At 39.4% G+C, this 26608-nt stretch overlaps 4 protein-coding genes across 8 annotated transcripts; 3 read left to right on the top strand and 1 right to left on the bottom strand.

Moving 5' to 3' along the window:
* Positions 1–223: 223 nt before the first annotated feature.
* Positions 224–3453, bottom strand: LOC146381448 (zinc finger protein Pegasus-like). 2 transcript variants are annotated; one of them, XM_084937490.1, is made up of 4 exons: positions 3348–3453; positions 2911–3067; positions 2631–2819; positions 224–2454 (listed from the first exon to the last, which is right to left on the bottom strand). In XM_084937490.1, the coding sequence occupies exons 2-4, from the start codon at positions 3044–3046 to the stop codon at positions 1526–1528; spliced, it is 1254 nt and encodes a 417-aa protein (XP_084793616.1). In that variant the 5' UTR covers positions 3047–3067; positions 3348–3453; the 3' UTR covers positions 224–1525. The 2 variants fall into 2 exon arrangements, with proteins under 2 accessions (XP_084793616.1, XP_084793617.1); XM_084937491.1 differs by lacking the exon at positions 3348–3453 and adding an exon at positions 3199–3341.
* A 504-nt stretch (positions 3454–3957) lies between these two features.
* Positions 3958–8592, top strand: acadsb (acyl-CoA dehydrogenase short/branched chain). Of its 3 annotated transcripts, none has more exons than XM_084937485.1 (11): positions 3958–4077; positions 4406–4571; positions 4660–4760; positions 4856–5062; positions 5875–6045; positions 6356–6481; positions 6568–6660; positions 6739–6828; positions 6932–7069; positions 7364–7463; positions 7986–8592. In XM_084937485.1, exons 1-11 carry the CDS (start codon positions 4045–4047, stop codon positions 8060–8062), a joined length of 1302 nt encoding a protein of 433 aa, XP_084793611.1. In that variant the 5' UTR covers positions 3958–4044; the 3' UTR covers positions 8063–8592. The 3 variants fall into 3 exon arrangements, with proteins under 3 accessions (XP_084793611.1, XP_084793612.1, XP_084793613.1); XM_084937486.1 differs by having other exon boundaries at positions 4029–4095; XM_084937487.1 differs by having other exon boundaries at positions 4052–4151.
* Positions 8593–10678: 2086 nt separating this feature from the next.
* Positions 10679–12543, top strand: hmx3b (H6 family homeobox 3b). The gene is made up of 2 exons (XM_084938671.1): positions 10679–11263; positions 11543–12543. Exons 1-2 carry the CDS (start codon positions 10984–10986, stop codon positions 12133–12135), a joined length of 873 nt encoding a protein of 290 aa, XP_084794797.1. The 5' UTR covers positions 10679–10983; the 3' UTR covers positions 12136–12543.
* A 1330-nt stretch (positions 12544–13873) lies between these two features.
* bub3 (BUB3 mitotic checkpoint protein) lies at positions 13874–19469 on the top strand. 2 transcript variants are annotated; one of them, XM_084937483.1, is made up of 8 exons: positions 13874–14037; positions 16064–16258; positions 16350–16419; positions 16522–16673; positions 17190–17348; positions 17463–17640; positions 17881–18097; positions 19084–19469. In XM_084937483.1, the coding sequence occupies exons 2-8, from the start codon at positions 16064–16066 to the stop codon at positions 19091–19093; spliced, it is 981 nt and encodes a 326-aa protein (XP_084793609.1). In that variant the 5' UTR covers positions 13874–14037; the 3' UTR covers positions 19094–19469. The 2 variants fall into 2 exon arrangements, with proteins under 2 accessions (XP_084793609.1, XP_084793610.1); XM_084937484.1 differs by lacking the exon at positions 19084–19469 and having other exon boundaries at positions 17881–18101.
* Positions 19470–26608: the final 7139 nt, after the last annotated feature.

Raw genomic sequence — 26608 nt, 5'->3', positions numbered from 1 at the left:
ACCCCCTATTGATCCTCTACCTAATCATACGAGCCAAGGTGTGAAAACGGGTGTAGGTCATAATCAGCTATGGTTTCGGGTAAGCTCATTGTGAAACCTAGCCCCACCCTATCATGTGATTTCCTGAGGTCAGATGGCCCAGGATGTGAATGGGCGTTGCAGCGTCTGGGAAGGGAACTCAAACTGGATTATAGATGGCAGACAGCTGGTGTCATAAACCACCGCAGGTTATATGGGATCTTTAATATGGCTCAGCATTGGCTAATATACAGACAGTAAGTGGCTACAATTATTTTTAAAGTTGTATATACACAAAGTTACTTGAGACAGTATATAAATATTAACTGTAAAAAGAAAAAAAAACTACTAATTGTAGTCTCTGAGGTTACATATAAATAAATATTAGAACTACAACTCCCACTGAGGAATGTGTCTGGCTAATTTAACCATGATTGAGAATTTGGTGTATAATTATTAGGCATACAAGCAATTTACAAATGGTGGTGAGAATGGCACCTCGGTGGCTCCACTGTGAATACAAAACTGGTTGAGCTTGAAATGTTTGGTGCTTAATACTGTTTTGGTGTTGTATTTAAAAAAAAAAAAGCCCCACACCCAACAGCCACAACATTAAAACCACCCTCATAATATTGAATTGGGCCCCACCTTCCTGCTGGAAAACAGAGATCTAAGTATTCACGGTGTGGACACAGCACCTTTGGGATGTTGGCAGCAGGGTGATGCACTGTGGGGCTTGTTCTGGGTGTGCTAGTGTGTGCCACGTGAGTGCCACACATTGTGCCACACGCAAAAGCTTCCCATCTGAACACTGGCAAATGAACTGGTACTTGTAAAGCTGCAAGACTTCATTCACCCAATCACACACACACATTCACACAGCACTTTGTAACATTCTCACATACACTCCAATTGATACTTTGGGGGCAGTTTGAGGGTTTAGTAGCTTACCCAAGGATACTTTGGGGATCAACCAACCAACCTTCCAGTTAGTAGACAGGCCACAGAAGCCCATTTCATTGCACTGTAACGGATAATCACTGTTATTCATTTTGCCTGTCAGTGGTTTCAATGTTCTGGCTGATCAGTGTATATAGCTGCCTTTATAAATGTGATTTACTCAACAGGCTGAATGAAATCCTAATGACTCACTCCAAAGCGATGAAACATTGCAAATCCCATCACAGTCTAATGCCAAACCCAATACGTTGCATGAGCAAAGGAGTACAGATATCACAAGGCATTAACTAACTCTCACAACAAACTATGATGTGTTGTAAAGTGTCATTTGTGGTTTTGTACGTTCACAACTAATACGACAAGCCCAAAGTTGGGATCAAGGTAGAAAAGCAGTAAGGCAACAGTATAGTGCAGATGTAGAAGTGTAAAATAAAAAAAAGAAAACAACTTAAAACATGAAATGTTAAACAGTCTCACTATGTTTAGTTGCTAAATATAACCAATATAATAAAAACAAGGGCTCCATATAAGTCTGTGCTGCCAGGAATCACTTTTTATGTTGGCCACGGGCAAAATGGCAGGCAAAATCGTATTTGTCTGCGCATTTATGCCCACAGCTGTTGCACTGGAATGGACGTTCATAGCCGTGGCAGCCCATGTGAATAGTGTAGAGGATATTGTCAGAAAAGTGAATATCACAATGTTGGCATTTATACACGACCTGCTGGTCCGGTATAGTCAGGGCAGGGGCGGGTGTGCCCGACTGGCTGTTGCTAACACACGCAGTCAGAGCGTTCATGTTGTTCTCAAAGCCAAGGCTCAGAGCAGGACTACAGTTCTCGTGGCGTGAGGTGGGAGATTCTTTTTTAAGTGATGATATCTGCACTCCATTTGAGCACATTGCAACCTGTTCACTGGAGACATTATGTATTAGGATGGGCTTCTCATCTTTTATTGACTCCCTGTCTGGGGACAAGGGAGTCTGAGACTCAGGGTGGAGCTCAGCCAGCTGACCGGCTAGTGTAGACACCTGGTCAAGTGGGTTTTTATAAGTCAAACCATTAGCACTCCTGTTGCGACTTTCCTTCTCATCCACCCTGGGAGCGTTCTTATACTCGCTGCTGTTTAAATGGTGGATTTTATGAGACAAGTCAGTCAGAAAATCCGATTTTGGCATCACCACGGAAGCCGGGTTGAGATTGATCAGGAGGCGCCGCCCGAACCCCAGCGAGGCTGTCCTCTTCTGCAAAGCGCTCAGCATTCTCTTGTTGGAGAAAGGAGAGCGTGCCACCCTGGTGGGCAAAAGCTTGTGGCGGCGTCGCCGATGGTGTGACAGGTTGCTGCGGTCACTGCATCGGAAGGCGCAGAGGTCACACTTGTACGGCTTCTCTCCTGTGTGTGAGCGCATGTGGGCTTCCAAGTGACGCTCGTACGCAGATGCAAATGGGCACAGCTGGCAGCGGTGAGGCTTTTCTCCTGGGCAAGGAAATAACTGCAGTTATTACTCTGATATTAACCAGCATATTTTACTGTGATGGTTTGCACAGAGGTAAAGAAGTGTCTATTAGACAAGGTTTAGACAAGGTGAAGCTTTTCAGTATTTCACTTTATCAGCTGTATATCGGGGATATTTACATGGTGGGAACTCTGACCTGTGTGGATGCGGATATGCTCTATTAAGCGAGCCATGCCCTTGTTTGCATAGCTGCAGTAGCTGCACTTATACTTTCCATCGCAGGTCCTCTCCAGGCCATCCATCTGCACATCTGATCCATCCTCCACAGACAGTCTCACCTCCACAGACGGGGGGTCCAGACCATTTTGCTCGCACCTTGGGGCAACTACAAACAAACACAGCATGACTTCAACATATGATTTTGCTTAGTAAACACGTAAATCAGTTGTTTGTATATTAGTGTGCTTCCTTCTCACCGGCTTGAAACGACTCCGCTGTCTCTTTTTCACCACACACGGAGCCTGAAATCATGTTGACATGCTGGGTTTGCTGGGTCAGGTATTCTTGAAATTCCTTTACAAAATCCACGGGCTCGGTCTTTATCTCCTCCATGTTCCTTCTCGTGTGCTGAGCCTGAAGAAAAAGATTCAAATGTGATGGCGATGTACTACAAGTCTGCTTTGGTATTCTGACAGCAGCTAACCTACTGCTGCTAGCGTTCTTAGTGACTAGCCTACTGCTTTTAGCAGCAGCGCTAACATTACCTAGATTTAAGCTCTTGTATTTTAAATTTTAACACCCAAATTAAGCACAATCGTTACTGTGGTCCATATTTTGCCGTAACAACTCTAACAAACGCTTTTTCTTCGAGCTAACAGCAGAGTTGGGATAGTTTATCATCTCATGCAGTTACCTGGCGAACATGCGATCGCTTCCGTTTTTTCTGATATGTTAGCGGCCACCCAAACGCAACTGTTGCCTTCTCTGTTATCGGAAAAACATAACCTATGTTTATTTTCGTATGGGGCTGTCGTTCTCTTTCTCTTTCTCCCTCTCACTCTATCTATAATATATAACTGGTTGTCATTTATATATATATATATATATATATATATATTTTTTTTTTTTTTTTTTTTTTTTTTATATGTATAAATCTGACTATGCGTGAACCACACGGATCAGAATAAACACACAGAGATCTGAATGCGCGCACATGGGTTTCAGTACGCACAAACAGATGGAAACACACGCACATTCTCACAAGTCTACAACAATGGCCCTATATTTTTGCACAGGACACATATATGACACTGGCATAAGTTTGTCTATTTCGTTTGATTTCTTAATTTAATAAGTACATACAAAAAGTTAAAAATTCACAACATTAACAGGACAGACAGTGAAGCACTTGCCATTTATGTTTTTTTTTTCTCCACTCCTGCTCATAAAGATAATCCCACAAGGACATGTTAATGATTAATGTATTGCCATTAAAGTCTCCTACATAGTGTAACTTTTCGTGTCTGACTCTTACAGGAGGTCACTGAAGGCAGAAATAGAAATGAGCCCTCTGGTGGACGTACGCTGCTAAACATTTCATAACAAACATCATGGCTGCGCCGTTGGTCAGGATTTTCTCAAAGGTTATACAGAATATTTAGGTCATTATTATTTGCATTTGAAGAGTTTCTGCGCTCATTTGAATATCTTTTCTACGGTATAACCCTTTTTTATCATTGCATTTTGTAACTTGTCTGGCTCTTGCCTACGTGACGTTTTTAGCTAACTGATGCTAATATTTGCTAAAGCTCAAACCTAAGTAGTTTCATCCCAAAATAGTTTCAACACTCAATCCTCAAACAGTGGTCAACCGTCCCCGAGATTACTGCGTAATGCTCAGTCACACTGTGTGTTCATTACTAATTATTTTCTAAGCGATGTTACATATTTCTACTGCTGTTTGTTTTTCAGTCTTTCAAACAACTCTCTCGTCCATGGGGGGCATGCCAGGCAGGATGGAGGAGCACTTCCTCCAGATCTGTCCCAGATGTGGCTTCACACCATCCCGCCGAGGTGGTCTCCTCTTTCCCTCCACTTCAGACATACACAGAGGAGGAAGGCATGATGAGGGAAGCAGGTAAGCAGGACCTCTTGTTTCATGTTGTAGTTCACAGCTGGAGACAGGGTTTCTTAAAACGCTAAATATCTGCATTGCTGTTTGACAGTGAAAAAATACGCACAGGAGCGCATCGCCCCACTTGTGTCACAAATGGATGAGAATTCGCAGATGGATAAGGAAGTGATCAAATCCCTCTTTGAACAAGGTGTACGTAACTAATTTAATCGTGAATTAACGTATATGTCATTAAAAGTACGCCAGTGTCATTTTTTCCCTTCTAGTGACTCATTTGATTTTTGCAGCTCATGGGCATTGAGATCGACCCCGAATATGGCGGGACTGGCTCCTCGTTTTTCTCCTCTATTCTGGTCATCGAGGAGCTGGCGAAGGTGGATCCCTCTGTGGCTGTACTATGTGACATCCAGAACACTCTGATCAACACGCTGTTTGTCAAACTCGGTACCCCAGCTCAGAAAGAGAAGTACCTCAATCGACTGTCAACAGACATGGTAAGCAGCTTGATAATCTGGAAGAAATAAAACAGTGTACATCAATTCAACGTTAATGTTGTCAAGTGCAACTGATTAATGTTTTCTGATCATGCTTTCAATTCTGTTTAGTTTTATTTATTTATTTATTTAGTGCTCACAGCAGCAGTTGAGTAAAGGAGTGGACATGGTCAGCAACAAGACTGTTTAATTGAAGTGTTTAAATGATGCTTAATTGCTACTAAAGGGTAATACGAAAATATCTCAGACAGTGATTTTACATTTTAATATTGCCAAGTTTATGTGAGCCCTTATAAATTGTGGTCTCAGTTTTCTCTTCTTAGTTTATACAAGAGAAACCTGGTGTGGTCTTCTGCTGCTCCAGCTCATCTGCTTCAAGAGCACTGAAAGATGCTCTTCTCCAGGACTTGGCCATAACCAATAGTGATTAATTGCCTTTTATCATGAAATAAGCATGGCCTTCACTGAACAAGACACCTTCGATATGTATTAATGTGTCCCTTTACTGTCATGAATTCTGGCTTTTGAGCTTGTGCACTGTTAATAAGTTGAATGGTCTTTTTCCTCATTAGTCCAAAGATTTGCTATTTGATTCCAAAAATCATCAAAAAAAGAAAACATTCTTTGTTTTATCATTCATCATGTGATTTGTGTTCTTTGTACTGGTTTAATCTGCTGTTAAGTCAAAGAGATTTATTTATATATATACATATATATGCCGTTCTTTTTTGGAAACCGTATGTGTAATTTCTCTATATTTGTTCCTTTTTTATTTGTATTTTATATTAGTATTTTTGTATTATTTATACCAGATTGGAAGCTTCTGTCTCTCTGAAGCAGAGTCGGGAAGCGATGCTTTTGCTCTGAAGACGCGTGCTGAAAAGCACAAGGACTTTTATGTAATCAATGGATCCAAGATGTGGATCAGTAATGCAGAGCATGCTGGTGTTTTCCTGGTAATGGCCAATGTGGATCTCTCTGCTGTGAGTAACTGCTGATGTTTCTATTCTCAGAGTGTGCAGTATTTCTTTTTGAGCCTAGATTTTTAAGGCCCCTCTCAACAGTCGCTTCTGAGCTTATAATCTAATAACAATATATTGATTGCGTTTGTTTCTTTATCTTGGAAATTACCAAGACATGCTGGATTTTTTTAACAAATTCATTTAACAAAAACATCAAGTGGAACTATACTTTATAATACCCACCCTCTATAGGTTGTATTGATGCTTTGTGGTGATTAAATGCGTTCCCCTGTGACAGAAAGGTAAATATAAAGTCACCTTTGTTTGGCAGGGATACAGAGGCATCACCTGCTTCATCGTGGACCGGGACACCGAGGGGCTAGAAATCGGCAAGAAGGAGAACAAGCTTGGACTGCGGGCCTCCTCCACCTGCCCGCTCAACTTTGACAATGTCAAGGTGCGACCATACATCGTGTACGTTACCAGAGAAATGCCTGGCAAGTGCGTTAGATCGATTTTTTTAAACTCTGCTCTCTGTTCTAGGTGCCAGAGAAGAACATTTTAGGAGAGATCGGTCATGGCTATAAGTATGCCATCGGGATGTTGAACGAGGGTAGGATTGGAATAGCAGCACAGGTAAATTAAAACACAAAATCTGCTCTGTTAAAATGTCAAATTCAGTAGGGCGGTGTTCTAACTCTGTGTGTGTTTCAGATGCTTGGACTGGCACAGGGTTGCTTTGATCACACTGTTCCTTACACCAGACAGAGGGTGCAGTTTGGAAAACGTATCTTTGACTTCCAGGTCACGATCCATATTTGGACTTTGGATTTTTTACAACACCTTGTGGTGATAAGGCTTGGTTCAATAAATTCTGATGCTGCTTTTGGTGCTCCTTATATTCCAGGGGATGCAGCACCAAATTGCCCATGTAGCAACGCAGATTGAAGCCGCTCGGCTGTTGACGTACAACGCTGCTCGTCTGAAAGAAGCCGGAAGAACTTTCATTAAAGAGGCCTGCATGGCTAAATACTTCAGCGCAGAGGTGAGCATCCTGTTTTTGTGGTAGTACACTGTAGGACAGAATAAGGATATTTTTGGACCTGTTTAGGTATGTTGCCATAAAGTTATTTGTGTCATGATTTCATACAACCAATGGTAGAAGAAGTAAAAGTTGTTGCTGAGACTCTCCTGAAGCCATGGCAGTTTTTAGGTTCTGTTACATCCTATCATTTCTGTGATATCTCTGCTGCTGTCTCAGCTAGTAATTATTTTTACAATTTCAACTCAAAAAGTCTTTTTATTTTCTCTGTCTCTTTTTATAATTTACTTTCTTCAGGTTGCCACCCTTACCACATCAAAGTGCATCGAGTGGATGGGAGGAGTAGGCTTCACTAAAGACTACCCTATTGAAAAATACTACAGAGACTGTAAAATTGGTGAGCCTAACTCGACAAACGTGCTTGGACTCTGGATCACTCTGCAAATATTGGCTTGTGTTTGTATGCTGTTAGTGAGATTGCTGCTTAAATAAGGTGTACTTAGTGTAACTGTGGCTGGAGTCCTACTGTGAAAAGAACGAAACTTGTGAGTGCTACAGGAGGGTCAGGTGTAGATGTTCGTGATTGGACCAGAGTGGGGCGGAGAGAGAAGGCCCGATAGCAGTGGCTGTAATCGGACTCTGCTGGAATTCCCCAGTCTGACCCCTCAGAGTGCCATTATACCAGCACACAGCCAAGGAAGCTGCCATTTCAAAATGTTACTTTTCCTTTCATCACTGCCACTTTGGCTCCCGAGCTCTCTGGCTGGAGCACCGGCAGACCTAGCTGCACGCTAAGCCTCCTTGTCTCCTGCTAGTGAAAGCGGCGGATTCATGTAGTGTGCAGAGGAGTTTGACAAAATGGACTTTGTTGTGTATGGCAGGAATCTGTGCTAATGCTTTGTTTTCTCTCTTTGTGCAGGTACCATTTATGAGGGCACGACGAATATCCAGCTGTCCACTATGGCCAAGTTCATTGATAAGGAGTACAATGTTTGAAACTCTATGAGCAAAGCCTAAACGATTGTACTCTGCGATGTTACACTCCGCATTTTTTCCCCCCGGTGATTATAATGGGATTGATCCAGACCATACTACTATAGATTAGTTCTCGTGCAGCAGCTCAGGGTTACTGGTGTTTTGGTTACGTTTCTTCAGGTTTAGAGATAAAGCTGCTCTGGTTTAATGATGTTTATTTTGCTTTTTGTATTCAGTGAGCTTTCCATCGATTCAAATACAATGAGTAACAAACTGTATATCATTTTAAGACCTTTACAACCTTCACCCCACATTTGTTCTAGGATTATTATTAATGTAACAGTAACATAAATGATCCATACATTTGCAATGTGGGAGTTAGTTGTTGAAAGCTGATGATTAGGATTATGTTTTGGTGCCTTCGGAAGATTTGCAATTACTGAGATCAGTGATGTAAAGGTGTGTGTTCTCTCTGTATGATTCTACATCCTTTTAGGAAATCATCTGTAAAGAATGATCTGTCAGTACTATTAAATGTGAAGTATGCTGTAGTGCAGTGTATGGTTGTTTGTATTTGCTGAGGAGTCCTGGTTAATACCAAGTTCTCTCACTAGATGGCAGCATTTTCCCGAGTGACAGCCGCTCACAGAAGCGGCAGTCAATTATCATGTCTTTTAACAGCTTGTCACCTCTAATGATATTTTATATCAATTTAATTATGCCGGTGCTTCAGATGAAAAGAGCTCGCCTTGCATAATTGACTCATTGATAATTTTGTGGGTGTGACTGATTAAATTTGCACAGGCTACATGTGCTGTGCAAAATAAGGTCTATTGTTTAAACAGCTTTTAAACTTTTAGCCACGACTTCTTACAAATAATTATGTGGTGCTATTTTTTATCACTTTTAAATAATGGAGAGGGAAAAATTAAAACAGACACGGATACTATTTGATGATTTTTATTAGTCACACCGTTTCCTGGCTGTAATACAGAAACTTAATGTTTTTGTAGCAGATAATTTTATATTAAGATTTGCTTTTGCTTCTTATTTCATGTATTTGTATAATAAATTTGAAGAGTGAAAGGGACTGAAATGTATTTGCCCTCATAAAAAATTTAGGATTATGTGTGTGTTTCTAAACGATCAGTATAATTCTTGACACCACCACTGTATCTGTAACAAAAGCTTTGAATTTAAAGATGAATTGAGTGTTATTTACTGCTGGGACTTTGCTGATAGAAGTTAGAATCAAACGTGCTAGGCTGCAGTGTAATTGCATACAAACACCTGTTCTTTAAACCTAAATTTCTCTTCTTTTTTTTTTAATCACATAAAGATAGAACAGAAAATCAAGCCTGCATTTGCATCACTGATTGAGTGTACTTTGTTTGCCCCTCTGATCCACTCTGACTCGTGGACCCTCCCCCCCTCTCTTTAATGAACATAATCTGATGAAAACACAGCTATTTGCTTTTCACTTTGCTTCGGCAAAATGCTGCTCAGCTAGCCTCTTTCTCCGCCCCCATCTTTAACACAGCTATGAGACCTCTAATTATGCAAGGATTCAAGTAGCTTTTCACAAAACACAGTGTTGTCCTCTAGAGCTGGAGAGCGCTCCACGAGCTAAAAGGACAGGCTGCATATTTGCAGGTTGAGCAAATTCAATTTGTTTGATTAGTTCTCTGCATTTGCTTCAACGTTGGTTTAAATGGTGCATCTTAAATGTTTTTTAGTGTCTCATTTTTTCTTTGAGTATGCCTATACCAAATAGACACGCAAAATGTTGATATCTCTTCCGTTTTTGGAGATATGTGCCCTTAGTCTAAATAGAGATCAGAAAAGCAGTGTGCTTATAAATTCATTTTCTTTCCTGGTCTTTCTTTCGTTCATCATACGCACAAATAAAATGTGACCAAACAGCTCTTATACATGTCTCTTCAGGTACACAATTGAAATTTGCTTAATTCAAGTACCAGCACTGTTGTGTGTGCGACAGAAACAGGCCTATTGTCGTCCTCGCGCATTAGATCACCTGCTGCCCCTGTGGGTGTGTCTGCTTTGGTACTAAGCTGATGTGAAAAGACTTTATGACGATGGTTAAACATTCAATTTGATGTCTGCCTGTAGCGCTTCCTGGCTAATAAAATTACACCGAAGTCAATGCGCTCCGGTGCAGGTGAAATGGACAGCTTTCCTGCCGAACACACGCGCGTCAGGACGCAACAGAAGAGTGGCACGCCGAAATCGTGCGTCATAGTGTTCAGCGTCCGCGTTTAATGACAAAAATCATTAAATGACTAAATATTTAACAATTTTCTGAATCTTTTTGTGCGTTAAGAATAATACTTCGCCATTTTGTTATTGTATATCGTAGCTTACATTCGTGCGTAAAACCTATGCGTAATTTGTTTAATAAGGCTAAGTTGCTTGATTTCGCTGGACCATTTAATCAATGGACCATTTATTCAATTTACTGACAGGTAATTGTGGCTCGCGCACACCCCTCATAACCCTGATACATTTTCCTCTTTTATCTAATTGGTTGACAAGTGGGTGCGTACTGCTGAGCCCGAAGCCAAAACTCTCGCGCGGCCTTTTTCTTTGGAGTCCATTCTTGTCAGACCCCCACGCGGTTTCATCTCAAATCCCATTTGCTATTGTACCTGTCCAATAGCAGCGACCGAGCACGCTTTAACTCGGATGGCATTTTTATTTCATCACTACGGTCGGGAGCAAGTCTGACGCAGTGATCTCTGCGCTCTCACGCTGATCATTCTCGTGGGGGGGAAGCTGGGCACAGCTTTACGCGACTTTCTGAGTTTTCCCTCGATCTTATGCGAACTATTTTAGCTCGGACTTTAACGCCAGAGAATCCTTTAGATCTGTTTAATATCTTTTTTCAGCTTTTGATGGTGATCCCTGTCGGACAGTAAACGGTGATGGCAGACTCTGATACTCAAGAGGCTCGCCAACCTGCAAAAGACTCGCCGTTCTCCATAAAGAACCTGCTGAATATTGAAGACAAACCCACGAAGCCAAAAAGCATCCTCGGCTCGCACAAGGGGGTTTTGGAAGGCAGTTTCTTTTCTCGGCTCGGTGATTTGTCTGTTCCTCGATTTGAGCTGCCAGCACAGAGAATTGGACTATCCGCGCAATATCTGGAAAGAGCATCTACCTGGTGGTACCCCTACACGCTTGGAGCACATTTTAGGACTGGAGGTAAATTATTGTATTGCTTTAGACGAGGGACTTGTAGTGTTTTAATATTAATTCACGTTCTTCTATCGGGAAAAGCTGTGGTGTATTCAACATCGTGAATGGATACGTAAATCTTAATAAAAACGTTTTAAATACTTAAAACTCTAAATTAAACTTAATGTATCCCAACAATAAACCAATTACATAAAGGGGAAATAGAATAGAGCTAGGATAGCTTTCACTGCAGAATTTTTTGTCGTTGAAGAATAGGTTTTAACAAAATAAAATGTTTTTCTCCAGGGTCTGAGAAGGTCAGCTTAAGAGAAGCATCACAGGCACCGGACAGGCGCTCTCCGGATCTCCAGAAAAGTGATCAAGATGCCAAAGATGAAAGCGCCGACGATGACATCGCCCTGGATGAAAGTGACTCGGAGGAGCCAAAGAAAGAAACAGACCAGGAGGACGACTGGAGGAGAAAAAACGACGAGCTGGACTCCGAGAAGAAGCCCTGTCGGAAGAAGAAGACGCGCACCGTGTTTTCCAGAAGTCAGGTCTTTCAGCTGGAGTCCACTTTCGACATTAAGCGCTACCTGAGCAGCTCAGAGAGGGCAGGCCTAGCCGCGTCCCTGCACTTAACCGAGACGCAGGTGAAAATCTGGTTCCAGAACCGGAGGAATAAGTGGAAAAGGCAGCTGGCCGCCGAGCTGGAGGCGGCCAACCTGAGCCATGCGGCGGCACAGAGGATTGTGCGGGTTCCCATACTCTACCACGAGAATGGAGCCCCAGAAACGAGCGGGGGCCCTGCTACAAACTCACCGGGCGGCCAGGCACTCTTGGCTTTCCCCCACCACATGTACTATTCTCACCCAGTCCCACTGCTGAGACCCGTTTAACATTTGTGTCATAAAGCATTGTACATATGTTTTTAAATGAGAGTGATTAACTGAAAAAAAATTGTTTTGTATATTTTGTAGATTGAACGTACACAGTTATTATTATTATTATTATTATTATTATTATTATTATTATTATTATTATTATTATTATATGTAATCATGCTTTCTTCTACTAAAGTGTCCTTGAGCAAGACAGGGTCCCTTTTACAGCTCCCACGCGTGTGGGGAACAAAAGTAATGGATTTTCTGGTTATTTTCTTTTTCTTTTTAATTATTATGATCGATTTCGAAATGGGTGCATATATTTGAACGTATTCAGTTGAACAGGGTTGGCTGTCTATATGTAATTTACAGAGATTTGTGTCAGTGTTTGAATGTGGAATTAAATATTTTAATATTTTTCAATATTGTGCAATACTGTTGGCTTTAAATTAGGCTGCCAGCCTTTGTCTCCCATAGGCCTATAGCTCACTTGGTAATAGTCAAGACAATCATGTCATTCTTAAAAGACCCCCCCACCCTCACCCCACCCGACCACCAAAAAAACAACTGCAGATGATACAGGCATTTGTCTTTTTGACGCAGTGGTTGGCGTAATTTTAAAGCCATGAAAAAGCCAAAAAAGCCTCTGTTTTTTGTGTATGGTTTTCTTCTGATGTTGTTATTGAAATTCTGTATATTATATGGTCTCGCACTCAGTAAAAATTAATTCAAGCAAGAAATGTTTCCTTTTATATAGCCTTGGTGTGTGCAACACGAATGTTTATTCAAGTCATGTCGTTCTTGGTTTCAAACATTTGTGAGGGGTCTGTTCTTAAGGGTTCTTAAGTTTGCTCTAATGCTGATCCGTGTTTTATTTTCGAGCCTATCGAAAATAAAACACGGATCAGCATTAGAGTGGCAACAATATTTATACCGATCACTTAGAAAATAAACAACTGCATTCTAAATAATAGGAGCGTTGGATGAACCAAATGTTGGGTTTCTGTGAAGCATTTAGGCCTCAACGTCAGCTCTTTTAAATCTCATCATCTTATATAATTTTTGCTTTATATAATTAAGAAAAAGTATTGCGGAAAACATGTCCTATAATTAGAAGAAGAAAACTGTCACATATCCACACAAATTAGAATGTACTAGCCTAAATTACAAAATGAATCTGAAAGATTGAGAGCCGGCCTTCTTAATTTTTCATAAAGTCATCACGTTACTATATGCTTTATTTTATTATTCTTTTTTTTATTATTTTCCTTATTGAATAGCGCTTGAGAGCAGCTTAAACTAAAATATACCATTACATGTGCCTCAATGTGGTTGATTTATGGTGGTTAATTTATGTGGTATCAAACTTCAAAAAACAAAAACAAAAAGCCAAAAACAAAACAATGGACAACAAAAAAAGGCGCATTGTACAGGTGCCTGTTTAAAAATGTGCTCACTTTTCTCTCAGCTTTTCTGCTACCTGTTTATTTAACATATGAGCTATACATCTTCATGATTTTAGAGTAAAACCACAGATAAATGCTTGCATAGATAGATAGATAGATAGATAGATAGATAGATAGATAGATAGATAGATATCAGACCTATTCATCTCAGAAAGTAGGCTCTAGGAAGAAATACGGCGTAAGACAGAAAAGGGACCCATGTCACGTGTTCTGTATTGAGACAACGGAAATAACCATAAAAATCAGCTCAGCCAATGAAATCGCAGGCGCGAACTTGAACATTTCTTTCAACCAATCAGCGCCTTGTGGACCGTCAGTAGCGAGCTATCCTCACGCAGCCACATTGTGTTCTCGTATATTCATATATTTTTATAGTTAACTAAAAAGGTATAATAATCGCTCTTGACAAATAAACCAACTGGTCACGTCTGAACGACATCTGACTGAAGCGGTAAGTGAAACTACTAACATTTGTGTTCGTTGCTTTTACCCTTTCGAGCTAGCATTAGCTAACACCAGTGGCAAGAGTAGTAGTGGGCTTGGTGTAATTCCTGGATTTAACTGAACAATGAGTCCAGTCAGTGTGGAACAAAAAGTAATGCGGTTATAAAGTCACAAGTAACGCAGTCATTCAACTGACAGAAAGGCTTATAAACATGTATTTTAGTTTATATGGTTGCTAGCTACTATTTGGGGCGGGTATTCTGTCGGTGGGCTGCATTGGAAACAAGCAACAAAGCCTTTAACCAACTGCTGTTAGGCTGTGGTTGCGACCAGGGAATTTATGTAGCTTTATAATGTGTATGAAAACGCATGTTTGGTTTTCACTGAAGCCACTAATAACTTCTAAGTAATAGTAACCCTTTATAAGGGAGTCACTGAAAGACGTGGAAATTCAAAATTTCAAATCTGAATTGTCATTGGAGCACGTAGTGTTGCAAATCACAATCAGTATAATGACTCCTCCCCATCTTAGGTAAACATATTTCCAAAAAGTGTGTCTATAAAATAAAGTACTGGAAAAACTTAGAGATTTTAGGGAAACATTTTTATCTTGAATAATACTGGCATTTGTCACAACGATAACAGCAGTCCTGTTCTGTCACAGGCCTTATGATGCTTGGTGAAGCTTCTGTAAGGTGACATAATTTCCAATAAGACATTATAACTAAATATTTATAATTTTCAGCAACAATTTAAGTTTTTTCGCTGCATGTGTATTCACCTGGATCTAGGGTTTATATACGACATGGTACTTAAAAAAAAGTTCCAACTACACAAATGCAAAATGAAAGAGAGAACATAAATATCCAGCCATCTTTGAAGGTGAGCACTAACAGTGAAGCCTAAAATGAATCTAAAATGGTGATGCAGAAATTGTAAATGTATAACAAGGAGTAAAAAATGGTATAACTAGTGGTGGTACCACTTATTTTCTCTTACATGTAATTCAGTCCAAAATAAATTAATCACATATATTGAAATACTAAGTCAATTTTAGCAGTAACAAGACTCACGGTAAAAAATACATGGATGTATGCTTATAAAATGAACTAAATATAGCATTTGTGGTTCTATTTATAGCCTGAAAATGTCAAGTGGAATGCATTTGTCACTGAATCACTTTATATTATTACACAAACTTGTGGCAAGGTTCAATATACAATTGACATCTGCTGTCCTATGTTTATAATAGTTTTTTTATTTTGTTTGTTTTTCATAACACAAGTATGGCTTGCTAGATACATCCGGTGTGTGTCTAAAATGGACTTGACATCCCTTGTACCAGTTACAGGTGAACAGGTCATATGATCAAATATGTTGCTATAGTTTTTATGCCACAGACGTCTCAAATTTCTAGAAATCCTAAACAAACAACACCTATCTCAACTTCTATCACAACTATACAACTGGAACTATATCATGCATAGCTTTGGTCAGCTACCAGTGTTCATTTCAATTTTATGATGAATGGTATGGGAGTAGATAAGGGTCAAAAACACAATTCCCCAATTTGTGAAAGAATACTGAAGTGTAGGTCACTGTCTGTCTGCGTGTGTGTGTATAGATATATATATATATATATATATATCTCCTGATCTTTGCTGACTCACTGGGAGGAATCCATGGCTCTACAATTTCAATATGAAGCATTGGGGTGCTAATTTTGGCTATTAAGTTACCAAATATAGCTCCTTGCCCAATAAAGTGTTAAAAATTTCTGTACAGACATTTTTTTCCAAATGAATGAGGAAATGAATAAAATATGTGTTTTGACAGTGTCATAGATGTTCATAGTGGAGCAGTATTTAAAACTGGGCAGTTAGATTGAAATTAACAGCCCAGTTTATAATGTTTGACCTCTGTTGTGTCCTGTTGTGATTCCAGTCTAAATGTCAGTTAGGTTGCATTAAAACACCTTGCAGGGTTGATTACTATTAAAGTTTAAATCGCCTGCTCATTTTTCTCTGCTGCAGATGACAGGCTCAAACGAGTACAAGCTCAATCAGGGACCAGAGGATGGCATCTCTGCTGTCAAGTTCAGTCCCAGCACAGCCCAGTTTCTCCTGGTTTCCTCTTGGGACTGCACTGTCCGTCTCTATGACGTGGGAGGCAACACCATGCGAATGAAGTACCAGCACACGGCTCCAGTTCTGGATTGTGCATTTTATGTAGGTCACATATTTTGTGCTTAGGTGTCTTCTTGTTATGTTATAGCCTTGAAGTCTGGTGTGCTCAAATGATACAACCTTTAACTTTCAGGATCCAACACATTCTTGGAGTGGAGGTTTAGATGCACAGTTAAAAATGCATGATTTGAACACAGACCAAGGTATGTTACTAATCTGGTAGGTGGATTAAAAACTTCCAGTAGTAAAACATATATGTTGGAATGCTTTCATCTATATTCTGCTGGTTTCTTCTCTTTAAACAGACACAATTGTTGGAACACATGATGCTGCCATTCGTTGTGTAGAGTACTGCCCAGAAGTTAATGTCATGGTAACAGGTAGCTGGGATAGATCAGTTCGACTGTGGGACCCACGAACACCCTGCAACGCTGGCACCTTTACTCAGCCAGACAAGGTAAAGCAGTAGAGCCACCACTGAGCTTAACCATATTGTTTATAAGATTGTTATATACATGTTTTCAGATCTAAATCACTAGCATTGCTATTAAAGTTTAAAAAAGAAAACATGACATTTTTGGAGATTCATCCTTTTTCAAAGCAACAAAGTATTTTGGATTCTCAGGAGGGCATTACAGGTTTAGCAGTTGTTATTGAGAATGAGTTGATAAGACTATTAATGAAAACAGGAAAAAAGTTTGATGGATTTTATTTACATTTTATTTTGGCTTTACTCCTAATACTGGTACACAGTGATGTAGCTATTAAGATGTTTTCTAGAAAGCTCCCTACATTAGACATTGTAATTGTATTTATTTACTTTCCCATAATGGTTAACAAAGACAAAGATGTTAAGTTTAATGTGTTTGCATGTGGTTAAGTAATGTTGTATGCATATGCATATACATTTCATATGATTTTTGGCACTGCTAGTGATGTCGCCATCTTGTCTCATAACTTGTCTTTGTCAAAGGTGTATACCCTCTCTGTGGCTGGAGATAGGCTGATTGTTGGCACAGCAGGACGACGAGTACTGGTGTGGGATTTGAGAAACATGGGATATGTGCAGCAAAGAAGAGAGTCCAGTCTGAAGTATCAGACGCGCTGCATTAGAGCCTTCCCCAACAAACAGGTAGACTTTATAAAATATGAAGACTGTGTTAAAACCTGGCTGATAATTTGTTCTTAATAGAACCTGATAATATAGAGTCAAATTTTAACCTCATATTTTCTGTCTTGGCTCCAGGGGTATGTCTTGAGTTCAATTGAGGGACGTGTAGCTGTGGAGTACCTGGACCCAAGCCAGGAAGTTCAGAAGAAGAAATACGCTTTCAAGTGCCACAGGCTGAAGGAAGAAGGAATCGAGCATGTTTATCCTGTCAATGCCATCTCATTTCACAGTGTTCATAACACCTTTGCCACAGGTAAGATTGGCTAGTTAGTACTTGACAAAAGCAGGTATTTGTTTCTTCTTAGATCTTTCTTAGCTTATATATGTATATACAAAAAGAGTCAGTTACAGAAAATATCTTAGATTTTTCTCTGACCTTCACCTCTTAACTGCCAAGGTTGCATCCAGAACTCTTGTTAATATAGATCCATATCTCAGCAATAACAGGGCCGAAAACTTTTTGAGGTTGACCTTGAACCTCTCCTTTTACCAGGTGGCTCAGATGGCTTTGTGAACATCTGGGATCCATTCAACAAGAAGCGTTTGTGTCAGTTCCATCGGTATCCAACCAGTATTGCATCACTGGCCTTTAATAATGATGGAACCATGCTTGCAATCGCCGCTTCCTACATGTTTGAGAAAGGAGACATCAGCCACCCAGAGGATGCCATCTTTATCCGCCAGGTCACAGATGCAGAGACAAAGCCCAAGTGAGTCTTCCTCTTGTCTGCTGTGCAAAGTACTGCTCAGAATGGCAGTTTCATACCGCTGAATCTCTGAGCAGTGCTGTTTACAATGTGCACGTCGAGCTGCAGCATATGCTGATCTTTATCTCTGTCCGTCCACTTTTCAATATCCGATAGTGAAAGATAGATGAGAACTTGAAGTCCTCCTTTCACTTTGTACATCTGTGGCTGTTATAAATATCTACCCAGTAACCAAATAAACATAAACCTTCTATATAGCATGAGGCGGTCCATTAAAGTGGGCCTGTTATAAATACTACCCCTGTTTTGTCAAAGTCAAAAGAATTGAGGTGTTCTTTTGACTTGTTTTTCAATCCAGACCTAAAGTATTTTAAAAGGAATTCTTAATATTTCCCTCTATATCTAATTTGAAATAAATCATAGATTTTATTAGAGTTTGTTTTCAGCTTTATTTGAGTAAGCTGAATAGGTACTGGCAGGTAAACATCCATAATAGTCTATAAACATCACAACATACTTTTCAAATACCAGATTGTCTCTTTCACCGTCAGCCATACTTGTCCCTAGAACCTGGTTGCAGAGCTCAACAGTTTCTTGTCATGTGTTTGGTAACCACGACCTGGCATTTTGAGGCTTATCCTTGTGGTGTATATCATAGCCATGACTATACTGGGACTCTGGCCAAAAATCCAAATCTCTTTAAGGTTATCTTTTCCTTCACCTCAGGATGAAATGTGCCAAATGTGCTTTTTTTTTTTTCATTGGAGCTTTTAGATGTAGAAAGATTGATTGTAATCTCAATAAGCAGATGTTAAAAGTAATTTTAAAGTACCGACTTAATTAAAAGGTGAGTGGCTTTGGTCGAGAACCTTGAAAAGAAGCAATGATACAAAACTGTAGTTACCAAATGGGATATGACTTGTCTCCATGTATCAATTCAGTGATTGCTCAAGTTAATTGAATCTCTTCTTGTGTTTTTTGGTTTACAGGTCAACCTAAGTGCACAGAGGAAGACTTCCCTCTGCCTTTGAAGCCTTTATCACATTGGATTTATCTGCTGGCATCCAGTGTACCATTACTATATCGTTTCCTGTCATTTCTTTCCATTCCCAAACCGCATTTGTAATTTAAGTAACAGTTGTTACATTTTCTGCTCGTTTCTGGTCTGTGTTAAATATTTCATTCTTTTATGTATTTGTCTTGTTCTTTCTTGACTAAAATCATTTTTGTATATACTGTACCTTTTTGACTTTTCTTTCCCCTTGGTCTTTTTGGTATTTTGACATTTTAACAAGGCACAGTTGCAGCTGTTCTTGGATCAGTCTTTCAGTGCTCACAGTTTGATACTTGGAATTTAATAAATGTTCAAATATGACCATCATGAAGTTAATTTATACTTTGTCACATACTACCTGCATGAACAACAGCTGGAGAAATGCTAGGAATGTGTCAAGGCAATAAGGATTGTTCTCTTGATGATGTGTTGAGGGAAAGTGATGATCCACTCATCTTGCTGTGGGCTCCACTTGCCCCCAGACGGTGACCTCTGCTGATAGACATCAGAGGTCTTTGGCCTAAACAAGATCCAGGTTTATTACTGGAGAAAATTGGGAGAAAAAAACAACTAAACTTGATGACCCAGCCTATTTAATCATCCTTTTTTTTTCATCATCCATTTTTAAGTGTGTGTGTGTGTGTATATACATCTCTCTGTCTGTCTCTCTCTCTCTCTCCAGATATAAATATATCCCTTAGTAGTGGATTTATGGTAACTTCCAACCTATAAACAATGAGCTAATTCTGCTGTTTTAGCAGATGACAGCAGTGATGTTTCAGAGGGCTAAAACTTTTTAAAAGTGTATTATTATCACTGAATTTATCTATAGACTGTGTCAGTTGTTACACTGGTGACAGAATTGGATGCAACACAGGCTTTTGTAATGCAGTATTTGGTAATATACGACTGGCACAGTGCAGCTCTGGAAAAATATAAGTGATGTCTTTTCCCCGCAGATTTTCAATGGCATCTAATGCAGTTTGTGAAACCTTTGAGCCTAAGCATGAGAGAAGATATAGATGTCAGTTATTCTATTTAAGAGATCCTATTTTTTTCCAAATGGTTTTATCTGCTTCTGCAGTATCCTGGAAATGATTAGTCCACTTTGGTGAAATGATGTAACTAATTCCTGTGATTGTCGATAATGAGTCTCTTTGACGTTAGATTAGAACTGCAGCTTAATATGAAATGGCATTCATGGAAATAGAGGGAGAATGGGCAGGGGTTTGTTATTGTGGGTGTAGTGAATTACCTTGTTTCCTGCCATTTTTGGCTTCTACTAAATTGCGAAATTTAGTGTGTTCATTAAACCCATATTGGATAGGTGTTACACAGGAAAAAGTAATTTAGCAGTCTATTTGAAAGGTGCATTAAGGCAGTTAGTATTTTTCCAACCCTTTTATTAAAAGATGTATTAAGCTCTGTAATTTAACAAATTGTTGCAGATAGCTGGATTATCTATCAGCATGTTCTTCCAAATGTCTTTTTTTTTAATTTCCTCTAGCAAATGTTCAGATAACCACATCTGTGGTTGTGTGGCTGGGCTCTGATTTCCAACCACTGAAGTGTTGCAGACACTTTGGCTCTACATGAAACCGTTACATGACAATTAAAATGGGTGATTGTCCTCCAACAGCCTGTCAGGTGCATTTAACCCAACCACAAAGGGCTCTTATGTTCACTCAAGAGGGCACAGATGACCTTCAGCAGACACCTTATCTCTCAAGACTGGTTTCTAATATTATATCAAGCTGATGATAGCCCTGCGTCCTTCGTGAGCTGGGGAAAAATGGGGAAATCACATGATGCATCAGGAAAATATTGACCACATTCTGGTTTGTCTTACGTTTCATTGTTACTTACTGTAGACCACAAAGACACAAAGTGACACCATGCTATAATGCTGTTTCTTCAAGCTTTTAATTGTGAAATCACAATTTTAAATGATAAAAAATTAAACTATGGTAATTTTTAATGAGCATAAATTATATTTCATGCTGGAAGAAAACTGATTACAAGATTTCATAACCATATCAGCACACCTAATATGGTTCAGTGTTCGAGGTTTTACTGACACCCTAACAAAGCCTCCTTTAATACTTTACAGTGCTATGAAAAATGTTTGCCCTCTTCCTGGGCAAACATTTTTTCAGTTACTTTTGCATATTTGTTACACAAATTATCAAACAAATTTTAAAATTACAATAGAGTGATAGTCTGGAGCTGCTTTGATCCTGAAGGAGAATGTCTGGTCATCAGTTTGTGCCCTAAAGCGCAAGCACACCTGGGTTTATGCAGCAGGACAAAGATCCAAAACACACCGGTAAACTCACCTCTGCTCAAAAAACCAAAATGAAGGTTTTGGAGTGGCCTAGTCAAAGTCTAGCCCTAAAACTGAGATGCTTTGGTGTGACCTTAAACAGAAGGTTCACGCTCGAAAACCCTTCAATGGTCTGAATCAAAAAAAAATTGTCAGTAGGTCAGAATTCTTCCACAGTGATGTGAAAGGCTCATTGTCAGTTATCACAAATGCTTGATTGCAGTTTTTGCTGCCAAGGGAGGCACAAGCAGTTATTAGGTTTATGGGGCAATTACTTTTTGGCATGGGTGAGGTAGCTTTGGATAGGTCTTTCCCCTTAATAAATGAAACCATCATTTCAAAATAGCATTTTGCATTCACTCTAGTTATCTTTGTCTAATATTACAATTTATTTGATGATCTCAAACATGTGAAAAACATGCAAAAAAAAAAATATGTATGGGGGAAAGTACTTTTTCATAGCACTATGCCACCAGTGAGGTTAAAAAGTATTTTATTTTGTAATTTTTCTAAAATATCATTCATACATTTAATTTAATAAAGAAATGTAATCCAATTTTATAATTTTAGAGACCTTATTTTTATAAGGTCTCTAAATATTTTTAAATGATTTAAATAAAGATTTGGACTGCACTGTATTTAACCTAATCTCCAGCGCAAAGCTTATGAGCCAAAATGGAATGTCAAACCAAATATCTGTGACCCCCTTGTCATGCCCAGAGATTTTTAATTTACTACAGTCCAGCTCCCAGAGGAGTGCCCCTGTCCCCTGTCAGCCCTGTAAAAGAGATGGATAGCTGTGAGTGTGACACCTAGCAGTGGGTTACATGGCCTTAAGCTTTATCGCCTAATTACGCTCTAATGTAACTACAATGCTCTTGAGAAGATGTTGTCTTGCCCACCAAAGTTCCTTTAAAAGCCTCCCTGGGGCAGGGGCAGATAGGAGCGAGGCAGGCCACAGCCATGCCCGAGTGAAAGGGTTGGGTTTCGTTCCCCCGAAGTTTGGATGAAGTGGACACAGCATGCTAAATCTGGGGAGGACAAGACCATGATCTTTACTTTGGAGACTGTAGAAACTGAAAGAAATTATATCAGTGTAACAAACTTGTATAAAAACTCAATTGATGCTGTTTTAAATTACTGAGCCACTGATGTGTTAATCACACTACCACATCTTATTAGGTTTTACATTTAGACTAACTTCACTATAAAGGGCATCGCATAATAAATGTATTTCTGTGTTTTACACAAACAGCGTAAACAAACTTAAGCATTAATATGTGGAACGTTCAGCTACCAGGTTATCAGTTACACTTGTGTGTATCTTCCATCAATGTAAACTGTAAGGCCTCATAAATGGTCCATTTGACCACTTATTCTTTAGAAGAGTGGTTAGCAGATGCAGATGGCACATTCAGTGGCAGAAAGTAGCTGACTTTTTCATAAAGTAATAAAATGCAGATTTTTTTATAGTTACCTTTGTCAAATATGAACATTTATTTGAAGATTTAAAACAGTTAAGTGTGAGAAATATGGGAAAAACTAAGAAATCATGAAAGGGACAAATACTTTATCAAATGTCAAATATAAATCTGGTTTGTCCGGCATCTGGTTTTGAGCAAACACATTTACGTTTGGTGCTAATTAGCAAACGTTAGCATGCAATCAATGTAAATTGGGATACTGTTGTGTGCATAATAGCATTCCTGGTAATGTTTTATCACTAGCATGGTTTTGTATTTTGTCTGGCGTGTTTTTAGCAATCTATGCCTAAATGAAAGTTCAATCTAAATAATTAAGGTTGGTGATTCAGTGGCAATGCTTTATTTCTCCTGATCATAAAGAACACCTTTTCCATGTACAGGGTGTCATATGTTACCATGACTGGGTTGTTACCCTCCAGGGCGTGAAACCACAAGCACTTAGACATAACTGATCTGTCCTGTAGAGAGACACCCAAGTTCTCTGTCTCACACAACAGACTCCAGAACCTGTTGCATTGTACAGATGATTTGCGGTCAGTTCTGGAGTGACAAGCAGTCTTACTTTAAATACAGGGAGGGCACATCCCCGGGGAACCTTTGAAAAACAGTAAGTAGGTATCCCCATTTAAACTGAAATCAGATTGCAGGTCTTTTCAGGCAAACCTCTTTGTGCACTCTCCATACCTATGAACTCTCTGTGCTGTTTAATGGGTTCATGGCCACAGGGCAGGGGTTACAGTTTGTCCTTCCTGCAATTAGCATTCACGGTTAGCTTAGCAGAACTAATGCACCAAATCTTTGAGGCTCAAGTTTCCTCTGTGCCTCTGGGTGAGTGTGGCCAAGATTTAACTTACTCCTTGTATCCATTTCAACCTGCTTTATTAGAGGTTATTGGCAAAATCCCTTGCAGAATACAATTTCAAGACAGCCATTATCAGACAATTAAGTGTTAGTGTCAAATAGAAGAAGGCACAGCTAAACTTGGGCTTACCATGCAATCATATACAGCATAGCTTAAGGTTAAATACTTGCATTTATATTAACACTCGGGTCACAATGGGTGAAAGGCAAAGCCACAGTAGCCAGTGGCCTTCATTTTCAGTTCAAATCAATATAGTTCATTTCCTTTTCACTATCAATCTATATTTGCTTCTTATTTATTTGTCTAAATCCTGCATTATAAGAAAATGAAAACCCTTAGGACTATTATTGCTTTTTGTGTTTGTATATGCCCTGTGACATTTGGGTCAAGACACTGATCACAGGAACATGTATACCAATGCTATTGTCATTGTGGGCCATGAGGATCTCATGGATCTAGAGTAACATAACTACTTAAATGAAGTTGCTTGGAGCTGTTTTCTGGTATTAGCTTTCTTTGTATTCAGTAATATTGACTAGTTTATACAAGGACCTGTGGACGTTTATGTAGGTTGACCATAGTATTGTTTAAAAACTACAAGTTATACTACGATATTTGGCAGTACTGATGCTAAATAGTATAATACTAATAATATGCACTCAAATGCCACTTTGTTAGTTACACCTGTTCAATTGTTCAACTGCTCATTATGTCAAAAATCTAATCAGCCAATCCCATGGCAATGACTCAGTGCATTAGGCATGCGAACATGGCCAAACAACCTGCTGAAGTTGAAAACAAGCATCATTAGGGAAAAACGATGATTTAAGAAACTTTGAACATGGCATGGTTGTTGGTGCCAGATGGCCTGGTCTGAGTATTTCAGAAACAGTTGATCTACTGAGATTTTTCCCCTAAACCATCTCTAGGGAATGCCTTGTTGATGCCAGAGGTTAGAGGTATGAAGTATGAAGAAGTATGCAGAAGAGCATCTCTGAACCCAAAGCATGTTATACCTTGAAGCAGCAACCAAATGGAAACCGAGGCTAAAATACACACGGGTTCACCAAATTGGACAACAGAACATTAGAAAAAAGTTCTGGTCGAATCATCTCAGAGTTATTTCTTAAACATGAAGAGAGAGCACCACCGGGATGTGGTGGAACGAAAGATTCGCATCACAGATGTGCAGCCAACAAATCTGCAGCAACTGTTGATGTGATCATACTGCAACATCCCAGATCCCAAGCAGTTCAGTGACAAAAACTGAAGGGAATTTGAACTGTTACTACAACATCTTTGTTTAAACACAACGACCTATTTTAAACATGTTCTTTGTCCAAAGTTAGCGTCGGTAATTGTTATAGAGAAATACATTTGATTGCCCCTCTGTTTAAGCTCCAACCTGTTACCTAAGCAAGGGGGGAAAAATCGATGTTATTGAATATAAAATACATTTGTCATTTTCTAAGTGCATTTTGTCTGAGTGATTAGTGATTGCGGTGCATTATGCTGCCTAATCAATGAGACAAAAAGGAGATGCTTTCATAAACAGCTTTTGATTATTGGACATGATAAACTTTTCTGAATTCGGTGAAGTGAAACAGTATGTTGTCCCATCGACTCAAATACAGATTAAGCAAACTAATGTGAACACAGAGATCAATTCATTCATCCAGTAATGTTTCTGTGTGTAGAACAGCAATGCAATGAGAAGTCTGGCTCTAATTCATCATTGTCCACACATTATATTATTATTGATGGCTCTTGCCGTGGGCAAGTGCATTTGTTTTTCAGATTTGTGACAGGCGGCAGAATGCTGGATGAAGGTTTATTCTGCAGCCGGGCCAGAAACATCGCACGCGTCTCTCTTATTTCTGTATTGATCGTCATGCCTCCCCATAATCTGGCACCTGACACATTTCACAACATTATGTGGAAGGGGTCAGAGGACAGTGCTAATGAAACCGCATGATGGATGCTGTTATCCGCAGCATTAACCCAGCATTTACTCACACATAACTGTGACTCTGAAGAGCCTGCTGGAATTGTCATAAATAATAAAGAGCTGAGGTGGTCCAGAGGTATGATTGCGACAAAATAAATAAATAAAATAAAGCATATTCAGCATAATAAAGCATATCAGTGTCGAAGCGGTTTACTTGTTTAGGTTACAGTTTTTCAGCAACATTTAAATGTCCGTGTTTTAATGAAGTAGACTGACTTCCAAGACTAAAATCTCTTTTGTACCCAAATGTTTAAGATAAAAGAGCACAGTGAGCAGATTTGTGTGGAAGTCTTAGGAAGCAGAAAAAAACTTGGAAAAATCACATCGTGTGCGAGCACTGTGAGTGAAATCATAAGAGATCTGTAATACCGGGCGTGAAGTGAGCTGTATGACTGCGAACTCTCTGCTCTGCTCCTCTCCACCACATCCATCCTGCCAGGCTAATGTATCCCTCTCAATAGCCGGGGATAAGGGGAGAAAAGACTGCTTGTGTGAAGCACAAAAAGCCCCACCGTGGCCGCATTCGCAACAGTAATTGGCAAGGAAGCTTTATTTTATTCACTCCTGTATGTCTTTTGTTATCCTGTAGGTTCGTTCAAGTGTGGTGCTTTTGAAAGTTGTTTCAAAACCGGCTAATTTCTGCAGCCTCCTGTCTCTTCCTGCCTGCGTGGCCATTTATTTATTTATTCATAAATACACAACTGTTTGATTCTTTCCTCTTTTCTTTTCTTTTCTTTTTTTTTTTTGGACACTGAAATGTGTTAAAAACTAAACATTAAATTG

This window comes from Perissodus microlepis, chromosome 8, assembly GCF_051167445.1.
Source record: "Perissodus microlepis isolate ML-2025 ecotype Zambia chromosome 8, ASM5116744v1, whole genome shotgun sequence".
In the NCBI taxonomy this organism is placed as follows: domain Eukaryota; kingdom Metazoa; phylum Chordata; class Actinopteri; order Cichliformes; family Cichlidae; genus Perissodus; species Perissodus microlepis.
The sequence above is the reverse complement of the archived record's forward strand: the minus strand, read 5'-3'. Positions and strand labels throughout refer to the sequence as shown.